The sequence below is a fragment of the Lytechinus variegatus genome, chromosome 17 (genome assembly GCF_018143015.1).
Source record: "Lytechinus variegatus isolate NC3 chromosome 17, Lvar_3.0, whole genome shotgun sequence".
NCBI lineage: Eukaryota > Metazoa > Echinodermata > Echinoidea > Temnopleuroida > Toxopneustidae > Lytechinus > Lytechinus variegatus.
This window is the reverse complement of record NC_054756.1, coordinates 28,773,578-28,785,800: the sequence shown is the minus strand read 5'-3', so window position 1 is coordinate 28,785,800 and position 12,223 is coordinate 28,773,578. Positions and strand designations below refer to the sequence as shown.

The 12,223-nt window shown below is 36.1% G+C and overlaps 1 protein-coding gene across 2 annotated transcripts in view; it reads left to right on the top strand.

The window, feature by feature from the left end:
• The window catches only part of LOC121430945 (poly(U)-specific endoribonuclease-like), a 33,847-nt gene extending 26,559 nt beyond the window's left edge, over nucleotides 1-7,288 (top strand). For both annotated transcript variants that reach the window (XM_041628383.1, XM_041628381.1), the window contains 3 exons: nucleotides 3,095-3,294; nucleotides 4,657-4,883; nucleotides 6,474-7,288. In XM_041628383.1, the coding sequence (XP_041484317.1) occupies nucleotides 3,095-3,294; nucleotides 4,657-4,883; nucleotides 6,474-6,698 (652 nt within the window). In that variant the 3' untranslated portion in view covers nucleotides 6,699-7,288. The remainder of the gene's footprint in view (nucleotides 1-3,094; nucleotides 3,295-4,656; nucleotides 4,884-6,473) is intronic.
• The last annotated feature ends 4,935 nt before the right edge of the window (nucleotides 7,289-12,223 follow it).

Below are 12,223 nucleotides of genomic sequence, written 5' to 3'. Positions count from 1 at the left end.
GAGTTTCGATAATCATAGGCACATTTGTTTGTAAGTGCGACAGGGAAATTAAGACCTTGATGTACCTTGTGTATTCGTGGATAGACATATTTTGGGAATTTGGGCACGGCTGTGTCATCCAAGACATGCTAACGAATCATTTCACTGTCGTTAAGTCTCTCATCTAGGAGGCTGTTGCCATGAATCGTAAACCCCCATGATCTTAACTGTAAGGTCGTCTGCAATCAGTCCATATCTACTTTAGATTACAGTAAAAAAGAAAAAAATCCTAAGTGTTCGTTCTAGCCTCTTTCAGACGTAAACTGCTAGAGCTAAACTAACAATTTAGAAAATGGCCACTACGTGGCGCGGCATGAATGTGTTATTTACGTTCTCATAAGTCCAATAGATTATGGTACATGTATGTACATTATGGTTTATACTAGGTGCTTTCTACGTTCCTTATGACTGCTTAATATGTCACGATAATCTGGTTACGTTGCACAAACTCAATGCGAGAAACTGAAAATACCGAAACACAACTAGCGTTGCCTGAAATAGCAAATGCTCGTGGATTCGCCCAAAATGATATCGTCTTCCATAGTAGGTGACCGCAAGCCAGCTGGTGAATGTGCATGCCCTTTATGTCGCTGTTGTTTTTCTCCATAAACTTCATTTGTATGATGTGAACAACAATCAGGCAATTATGAAAAATGCACGTAACTGTTTGCAAATAAACATACAGATCGAAAATTCCTTTAAAGATATCCATAATGCGTCACAAAGATAGGCAGGCTCCCAGTTTTGACGTACAGTTACGAAGTCCGACGTAGACACAGCGTAGGGTTGCGTCAACGCTGACATGGGTGGCATAACTCAGCAGTGGCTACGAAACCTTTCCGACTCTAGGAAGCTCTAATGTATGAATCCCCCCCATAAAATGTAAATAGATATAAAGTAAATAAAAAATAAATACAATAAGATAAAGTAAAAAGTAATAAAATAAAATAAATAAATAAAACAAAACAAAACAAACAAAAAATATGTTTCACAATGAAATAGGTTATTGGAATTAGAGCCCATTACCTATTTACAATTATCTTTCGATGACTTATTCAATCAAGTTCTAAAATGCTTAGGCGCACCGGAACACTTTCAGTTTTAGGGGGGCAAAATCCCGAAGGGGGCACAATATTTTTAACAGCGTGAGATACCGAAGCGATCAAGCGGGATAGGGTGTGGGACCCCCGCGGTAAGGACTTTGTGTAAAAATGGAGTATAAAAGTTGCGTTTCTAAGATCATTCAAAATAAATTTATTGAGAATTAAACACAGAATTCACTACTAAGAAAGACTATAGTCATAATTTATGAGAACTTATGAAGTCTACGCGCAAAACGATTGCTTAGGAATGCGGTTTTCATGTCTGATCAATCAAATTACGTATTACGCTTTTATTGACTCAAAATACCAGAAATTGCATTTTTTCATGCAATAGACACATTTACATATACGGACGACGCGAGAGACCACAATCATCATAAGTTTCAAGTAATTACTGTCAGAACAAGGAGTGTTTTAAGCAGAAGAAGCGTAACAACAGAAACAAAAGAAATTCTAATGATTGTCTTTTCAAATTTAAAATGTCATACTGTTTCGACGTGGCAGACGTCGATAAGCACTTAAATCCCCATTCTATGCAAATCATTCGTACATCAGCATTGCAGATAGTCCCTGATTATCCATGCATGGGCAATACGTTTCATATCTTGTAACTGGAGTAAAAAGAAATATGACAAGCTTAAATGTCATACAATTGAAAACTTTTCTGAAAATCATTAAAGTTTAAAACATAACTCGATTTATGTGTTTCCTTTTGCATGTTTTGTATGGCTGGGAAGCACTTTTGGATGAATCCTTCAAATCTTCTTTTTTCTTTACATATTTTCTGGGGGAAATGTGACCATAACTAGGAAATGATGAATGTCAAATTCCAGGAATTATTCATTTGTAAATAATCATGAACTGATTTACAAACTACCGCAGTTCATAATGTACATTATGGAACATTATTTAGAAGAAAACAATTATATTCCAAAAGCGGATGTGGTTGACGGTACACCATGTGGAGCTTCAAAAAAAGTGGATAGAGGAAGAAGTGAAAATGATAGGGAAGGAAGTGGACAGTTGATAGTTCTAAGTTGCTTTCGAGTGGGATTCACCATTTTCACAAATTATAAATTATTATCCTCTACACAAAATTATTCTGTGTGTAATTTTCTGATATCATGTCTGTATTGAGTTGAAATGACCTTGGTATTCTCTTTAGGGAACTGACTTGTTATCATTGTATTAACTCAATTTATATTTAGTTGAAAATGAAATAATTGAAATAAGTTTTCATAATTTAAATCTATATCTTTATTAATCTATACTTACTATTTCAGGGATGACTTACACAGGCAACAAGTATATGAGACATTGACGACCATGAGAAGTTATGGTTTCTGGGCTTGACAGCCATGACATAGATTCCATGTTGCTCGAGTAACTAGCGTTCACGCGCGTTAGTGATTTCGGGATCGGTCTGAGCGTTTCTGGGCGACCGCGCGTTTGTTAGTTGACACAGCCAGCATGCATTGGTGAACCATTTTCAATTTACCATTCGTTTTTAGTCTGAAATGTATTCATTAGAAGGTTAAACGTTATCACACTGTAATAAAATGAAAATGGTTTTATGAAAGGTATATTTCACCGAGGGACATGTTCGTCCAAAGACGCGAGGCCTACTATGATATGTAATTGCCCCGTCAGTGGCGATTTTTTTTTCATTTTTGACAATGGAAATGACAATTTTTAGGCAGAAAAGTGCCTTCATCGTTTACTTTTGTCCTTTTTATAATCTATAATTTTTCTACTTTTAGAGGGCACATGGGGGGAGCAAAATCTCGTTTTGCCCCCCCCCCCCATTTTTTTATTGGGGGGGAAGTAAACATGCGCTATAACATTTTTTGCCAGGTATTTCTTAACGTTCCTTATTTATGAAAAAAATAATCTACATTAAAAATACAGAGGAAGTACAAAATTGATGATCTTACGTATTATATCCTCCTTAGACTTTTCACCAGCTTGAATGAGTCTGCCCTCTCCAGTCGAACCTATCAAGCATTTATTGCTCTAATGGACAACTATATCTCTGAAACAAGACAAGAGGAGGTCTACACATTGGAAGAACTAGAAGAAATTGAAGAGTTTCTCGATGCCGTTTTCGAATCTGACGTCATGACTGCAACCACAGATTTCTTCATAGACAAAGGTGATATAAAATGAATGAATAATTTCCAATGAGATTATCACAGACAGTAGACCTTACGTCTGGGTCACACCATACGTTTAAAACTGTGTGTAAACCCATAATGGGAATATATATGTCCTGCTGTTTACCATTTGCCTGATCACAGTGTGGTACAAAGTGTGAAATCTTAAGTTTGTGCAATTTCTAACATCAAACACACAAGCAATCAAAGATATCACAGTAATTATTGGCTTGAAAAAGAGTCGTGCAACGTTACATGGGTTACATGGTGTAACAAGCCGGTGACATGTCGATATGGCATTGCCAATGCGGCGTTGTGTGTTTGCTTCACGATTTCTTATCGGATATACCTATTCCGGCTTCCAGCCTACGCCCCATCACCATTGGAAGCGATATCTCGTGGATGTGCTTCTGGCACCCCCCCCCCCCCAGCACGATCAACTTAGGCCCCTAATAGACTGGTTTAAAGCCGCCACCGATGCCGGTTTCGGATCCGGCTCGAGGTCACTACTTTACAGTGCATATTTTATTCTTTGCTACAAAAATTATAATTTTGTTATTATTTTCCCTTATTTTTCTATTGCATTTCTATCGCATTCCTGCGTCCCTCAGCTTGCTGCCCTTTGAGAAATCATTTAACTTAATGCTTAATGATTTTTATTATTAACTTGCAAGTACAGGACCCCAATCTTGCAAATAACAGGCACTTTCTAAACTATAACAAGCCTAACAAGTTAATAAAGAGTGCTATACGCTTCGATGGGAATAATTCGGGGAAGCAACGCCTCCTAGCTTTATAAAATGCTTGCCTTTTAGAAAGATAGTATACTTGCCTCCGATTCTTCGCTAAATATTCTTTAAGATTATACTGTACAATTTCCCTAAATTATTTCAATTTGTTTGCATTTAAATAAGCTTATACACATATTAGATAAGTCAATACCCCTGGCATAATTGACATTGTGGGTTGCCCGTGTTGATTATAGAATACGATAATTAATGGTTACTTTATATATATATATATATATATATATTTTTTATTTCATGGAGGAGAAAAGCGAGCTAACGAAAAGGGGACATACATGATAATATTCAATAAGTTGGCTACACTTGAAGTAGCTTTGCATTGTAAATGTCAAACCAATAAGAAAGATTTAGTAAAATGAAAGTTACAATGCTGCAAAAAGTTTTCTTTGTCCGTTTGTACCGGTATTGATATTGACAAAAAATCGGGAGACAGCAAACGGACAGTACTAAGCAGCACCCCTCCCGTACTTGCTGAAAATGGGGTCTGCACTGGAAGGTCAATTGGTTGATTATGTAATTCGTACATTTTTTGGTATATTTTTGTTTATATCACAGGTCAGTTCATAGATGAAACTGACTACCGCGAGTGGGCGAAAATGGTTTGGTTCGGAAATTACAGTAGGAAGGAATCTGACCCGTTCTTTGATTCGTCTGGATTTGAACACGTGTTCATGGGCGAGACGAAAACTTCTAGCGTTACGGGTTTCCACAACTGGCTCCGTTTTTACTTCCAAGAAAAGGAAGGGCAATTAGACTATTACGGCTACGTACGTGAGAACTCTGTAAGTATTGCCACGGAAATAATAACACAGGTATTGCATGTTCTTAGTACGTGTTGTATGTTTTTCTACATACAAACAAAATATGAAACGGTCTTTGATCGTCATAGTTTTTATACTAAAAATGCAAGTTTCCTAAATGTATTTTTACCCAACCCTAAGATAGAAACATTCGAGGAGAAAAAAAATGTCCAAATATGCCAGAAAGTATGAAACAATCTTCCAAATAATTTGAAAAAAAAGATAATTCCGTGAAGAGTTTCAAATTAGAATTAATAAGGCATATCGTTGGTTTTATTACCCCCTCCCCCCCCTTCCTCCAAAAAATGCATGTCATAATTCATTACTAGATTGTACTAATGCATTGGTTCCGAAATGGTTTTGGTGTAAAGTAATGAAAACCATAGAATGTGCTTTATAATATTAATCAAATATGTAAAAAAAAGTATATATATATATATATATATATATATGCATACAGTGAGAAGCAGTATAGCAATCTATTAAAACGTTTCATTTATGTGATGTAAGTTTTATTTTATTTGTTAATGTCTCACTTGATTTGAATACATGTCATATTTCTATGTCTTACCCTTGCCTGTGCAATGTGATTTTGAATTGTGAAACAAGAATACAATAAATACCCAAAGCGGGTTTTATATAATTACATAAATTAAATGATTTTACATCAAAATCGGTTGCTCACTCAAAACAAAGTAAGTGTGAATTTCTGTTTTGTTTGAATAAATGAAATCTAAAGCATAGCCGTTTTTAATCGAAATAAGGCATCTCGGCTTTCATGGGCAATCATGTCAAGGTATACACTACTGTTCATATTTTCATGTACTTGTTCAGTTACCTGTCAAATAAAATCAATCAATCAATGACATTTTCAAGATGTCATCCTTTTAGGTATCTCTCTAACATTTACCGTGTTTACTTCAGTCACATTACCCCTACGGCGGCCGTACAGCGAGTCAAAAACAGCCGTTTTTAATGTTTATTTTTATTCAACCACCTATATGTAGCTGATACAAAAAAAACGTTAAAACGGCAGGGTTTTTTTTTTTACTCGCCGTACGGCCGCCGTAGGGGAAATGTAACTTTAGGTATTATGTAAAAGTAATTGCCCAAGGAGCTATTTCAAATAAGTTATAAAAAAAGAGATATCGAGAGAGGGGTACTATGATACTTAAATCCCAACGACCGGAAAATGAAATGCCGTATTTGAATTATAAAGGGTAAAGATGCATTTCATGACTACTATAGGTGTGAATGTGTTGTAGCTCAGTGGATTAATTTTCCCAACTTGCAAAATAGAACCCCAAAATTCCAGCTTTCATAGTGGTCGATCGGGAAAATTTGCATGTAGATAAATTTTGCCCCTATCGGTGAACTGGATCTGCTCGCAATGTTAGATTAAATTTACCGTGTCTCCTGCTATCATTTATTTTTTTTAACCCTTCTGACTTCGGTTTCTGGATATTCTAATATTATTCAAGTTTCATTATCGCTGTAATGATTTTAATTCTCATACCCATATATTTTATTTTTCATTTCGTTTGTATTCTATTTTGTTTTGTTTTCTCACAGCCTGATCAGATGGGACTTAACTTTGAGTGGAAGAATGTCGTAAAGGAACTGGGATCTGTAATTATCGGTGCTAGTCCCGAGTTTGAGTTTGCCATGTTTTCTTTCTGCTTCAGAATCAAAGGTGGATCCCAATGCGAATTCACACTTGACGGATCGCCATCCAAGATTCAAACTTATAAAATCCGGGATCCGGGATACATCGGATCTGCCTACTTTGTAGTGTAGCTCGTTCCAATTAACGCAAAGTGATTCAAAAGAGAACGAAATTCTTGAGACAAGTTGGTAGGTTTGAAGCGGAGAAAAATTAATAAGATTTGGGGGGAATGAAAATATGAAAATAAAATATATTTACAAGCATTGCAATGTTGAGAGTACTAATGATGTGTTCATCGTTTCCTCGGCAAGGCGAAAGAGGTCCCTATTTGAAAGAATAGAATCTTCCACAGTGTGTGCCATAGTGTGTTTACATTGCCTAACACATTGCGAATTTTCCTTCACACTGCTAAATTTAGCATTTTAACAGTGTGAATTACAAATTCACATAGCGGCCATGTGATTCCTTTGTGAACAGTCACACTGTCGAGGTGCCACAGTATGAAAAAATGTCTTCCCACCGTGTAATAAAATTTCATTGTAGTCTCCAATGTGAACACATTGTGATCACAGCCATAATGTGTTGTGTCACACTTGTACAGCTCCTTCATTAAGTCAGTATTTTACGTTAACTGTTTCTTTTTTATGAATTGTATCCGTGGACCATGTTTCCTTTTCATGGAAGAGCATTGCATATGTTAAATTGACAGTATCACACGAAATGTCATGGAAAAAAGTTTATATTATCATCAGAATTAGCAAAAATACATATGTGAGGTTAATTTTCAGTCTAATAAAAAGAGTTGTGCAAAGGTAAATAGTCAAATCTTTGTCGCATCTCATTGAACTAGAAAGATATAATTTATAACAGCCCTCATAATGAATTGAATGAATGCAGAGGAAATTCACCAAGTATGGAGAAAACAAGGTTTGAAGTTTGGAGTTCACGCAAACATGATATTTATTACTGCAATCTCATGCAGTGAAACTTCCAAGCAGTCCGTAAAAGGGACAAAGATGCTTTTTCATAATAAAGTATTTTTTTTCAAATTTTCGCTATTTGGAGACCAAATTAATAGTTTGGCTATTCACAAGAACCTTCCCTAGAGACTTATCCGGACTTGTCGCCTTTACTACGGACAACACTGACAACGCACCAATTCCTTTGAAAGTGTAAGTCAAATCACAATAGGAGCTGAGAGGCCTGTGTCCAAACTTGGTGGACCGAGACAGCATCGGAATCTCTTGACTCTGGACAACGACATATTTGTAATTGTTCGTCCGGTGCGAATCTCCGGATGATCTGCTGTCCCAGTCCAGCAACTTTCGACAAAAGCCTCTAAGCTCTCCATTGTGATTTTGATTGCATTCTAAAAGGAATCGATACGTTGGAGAGAGTGTTCTCCGTAGTAAATGCGAAAAGTCCGGTTAGGGATTTTATAGGGTGCCTCGTCCCGATCGTTTTTGTAGCGGGACTTAAAGCTTTGCAAGACGGTCCGTGGCTACCCGCCGTCTTGCCTGCCCACTTACAAAGAAAGACGGAGTCAATGAATAACAAGTTCGAACGAAGAGATGAAGTAAAGTTGTAATTAAAATTTATTTCAGTCTCAAATCAATTAGCTGGTATAACCTCCGACAACCAGGTATAACTAAACCGACATGGCTAACGGCAGAAGAAAAAAAATCGTAAATGAAAAGAACTGCCCCGCCCGCGAAATTATTTTTCCCAACACAGTTCCAGACATCAATATGGATATTCATGATTTTCGTCTTCAAAATGAGACTACGCATGTGCGTTGCATGCCATGAATGTCATCTATTCAACAAATATTTTAGGAGTCCCATAAAGCGCAGTAGAATACACACTTCGTGGAATAGTTTCTGCGCTCTATAACTTGAAGTTATAGAGCGCAGGAATTCATGTAATATAATATAATAGATATATAAAGTTTATATATCATATTATATTATATTATATTATATTACATGAATGAATCAGCACCCTCAAATTGCCGGTACCCTATAGGCCTTTATCTAGACCCAATTCTTAAACACTTATAAAATTGCCATTAATAACAAGGCAAACAAGTTAGCCTTGGCTATGGCTAGCCTAGGCTAGGGCATTAACTTTATCTCAAATCTGGACCTGTCTAATGACTGCGGCCGACTGATGAACTTTACGTTTACTTACGTTAGACAGACCAATGAGATTGGTAGCCTTGATCTGACATGTCTTGTCCGTATATACAACTAATCCTAGATCTAAATAAATCTAGTTTAGATCTAGTCTGGTATCTAGATCTTGATAGACCACTCTGATCTACACTCACGTCTAACGTCAGGCACAAATTCACGTCTGTGCGCAAAACATGCATGCGAATGTAAACGCGCTGCTCTGCAATTAAAAGCTTTTGCAATCGCCGAGTAATCTCGCTTGATCAACAAAATGTAACTAATCGATAAGCATCTTCTCTACAAATTAATACATTTGTAATTTCCCGTGCTCGAAATATGCAATTGTGTTATCAGTTCTACATGTATACGGACAAGACCTATTAAACTACAACTGTAAGGCTACCAAGCTCATTTGTGAAAGTAAACGTAAAGTTCTGAATTAACCAATTCTGAGCTAACCATGGCATTAGTCGGCCGTAGGCATAAGACAGGACCAGAGTTGTAATAAAGTTATAAATAATAAATAAAATGTAAAAATTTAAAAAAATAAATCCCATATCCTAGTATTTTGTCTTCTCTCTAATTGCACTTTGATAAGTGTTTAAGAATTGGATCTTAGATAACGATCTAACCCTAAGGCCAATGTAAGGGTATAATTTGAGGGTGTTGGTGGCAATGCAAACGAAGACCACGCGCATGCGTAGTCCGAATACGAAAGTCATGAATATTCATATTGATGTCTGGAACTGCGGTGGGAAAAATAATTTCGCGCTTCGTCCTACAAAGACTTACGATTGATCTGATCAACCCGAACTATATGGATATCCGACCATGTCACCCCCCCCCTCCAAGGAAGTTTGCAAGTTTATAAACAAAAGAGACACTGAACTTTCAAGAAAACCATGAATGTCTGACTGTACATTATATTATCTAAAATATATTTTGAACAAACATCGTTTTAGATGTTGACATTGCCGACTTTTCGTAGTTGTGATAGATTGGATAAATCCTAGCTCTTTGTAAGACGGGGTCAGGATCTTGGATGTCTCCATAGTGTGATCCGTTCGAAGGGATGATCACAATAATAGAGAAAACGTAGGCTACGTACGTCGGCGTTTCGTCAACAATAATTTGGCATGTTTCCACAAAGAAATATTGCGAAAATCATTTTTTTCCTTATGCTTTTCTTTTTTTTTAGAATTTCTTATGTATTTCCTTGTTCTTTCGTCGTATGTTTTTCAATGTTTTTTTTCGAATGGACATTATTACAGACCATTCAATAGATAAATTAAAACCAAAAATTGATTAAACATACCAATTATAATAAAAAATAATTACCCTTTTATGAATTTCATCTTCCATGGACTTTGTACACAAGGTATACAAATGAGCCATTTTTGGTATGACATTGTTTCGTAAAAAGTCAATTGACGTCGCGATGCTTGCGCGGGCCTTCAAAGAATAGTAATGAAATTTCGCGACACTATCTTTTTGCGGTTTCGGAAATATCGCGCGAAGCATTCATGGGGAGGGGGCATTATGGCTCTCCCCGGTATTATTAGGGCATCAAGGTACCTTTATAAATCAGGTGCAGGTAAATTATGTGTGTGTCTCATTGGTCAGTTGGTTGGGAATAAAGTTGAAGTTGGTTCATTTCCATGTGTTTAATCGCAAGTCCTTCTGCAGAGGGCTCTTGCTCTTCAATGTAAATAATGAGGACAGTGATGATGGTGATATAATAATATGATATTAATGAAGATAATAATGATAATAATAAGTAATTAACAATGATAACAGCAATCATAATAGTCATAAATGCATTAATATAGTCTTTTTCTAAAGGATACAAGGATAAATGACATAGACATGTTAATGTGCATACTTATTTTTGTTAAATGGGTCAAAAGAAAAAAAAAATGTTTCGTAGAGATGGAGGGAATTTGTTTCAAAGACGAGGAGGAGCAAGATATTGAAGAAAAAAAAAATTGAAACCAGGCTTTGTTTTTTTTTTTTTGGGGGGGGGATTTAGGAATGGCATAAGAAGGAACGAATGTAGAATAAAAAGAGTATATGCATCTTTGTTGCTGCAATAGTAAAAACAAAATGTAAGAAGTGTGGTTCACAGAAATTTCTAAGTTTGAATAAGTATCAAAATATGTAATCTGTCAGAAACAGGTAGTTCGTAAGTTAAGAGTGACGTTTAGAATGACCAGTGATCCTTTCTAGCAGGAAATCATATTCACCATTTAATTGGCGATTATTTAGCGCGCAAGAAAGGTTATCAGTCGTTCTGAATGTCCCTCTTAACGGATATGTACGAAAAACTGTGTGAAGCATCCGCCTTTCTGTCTTAATTTCTATACTATTCTTCTAATTATTTATGCTACTTTGATTCGTTGTTGTCTAAAATTGCACGCATGAGGAAATATCAATTCAATCTCAATGCCAAACCTTGGTCTGAGGTTTTTATGGTAATGTGAATGCAAAGCATGGATAGAATCTGGATTTTCTCAAAATATTCAGATTATGTAGTATTATCTATTAATCATGGTTTGAATAAGAAACCCAAACAAGACAAGGAAAAATTGAGAAAAAAAATAAATTTTCTGGATTTCAGTTCCTCCTACAGTTTCGGGGATGATTGTACCAGGGGTAGCCAGAATTCACAAAAAAATGTCAATTTTTAACTTTATATGCACACACCTGTACCTTAGAATGAAAATAATACAACCTTGTTACAGCTATATCTTTTTCGTGGAGTTTATTCAATAATTGAATCTCCTGACAACAACTTACTTTATTTTTCGACTAAACTGAACGTACTTTATCTACATGTACAGCATTTTCTTACGGAGATCTTTTATTTGTGACGAATATGGGTTGGTATTAAGAGTAAACGCTTTCGGATCCACATAGCCCCCTTCGACACACTTCCCTTTACGTCTTCCCTCTCTCCCTCTCTCTATCTGGGGCCATATCTCTCCCTCACTCTCGATCTCTTGTTCCGCACCCTTTATATCCATTCATCTCACCTTTTTTCGTTATTACCGAAAGGCCTGTTACAAAATTCTACTGTAAAAGAAATATATAACGAGTCAAATAATTAAAAAAAAGGAAATGTGTTAAATTTCCACAAACACAGAAAGAGTAAACTCGATTTTCCAGGGTATTTTTTTCACTCGTCGCGATGTATTAGTGGTGCAGTAACTGTTGATCTTACTTAGTGGCAAGGTAAAAAAAGTAGATGAAATAAATGCCAGATAGGTAAGGAAATTCTAGAAGAATGTCATGAATACGGGGGAAACTTTCTGCAAACAGCTTCTTCAGGGTCGGTGGAATCGGTGTTAGGGCTCAGTCCAAAAAAGCAACCTGGAAATTTCCATGATATTGTGATTTTACCAGGGGCATTATTAATAAAAGTTTTATGCATCAAGTGGCGTGCCATTTCTCTCATTCAATATTCCTTTCTATTTTATTCAATA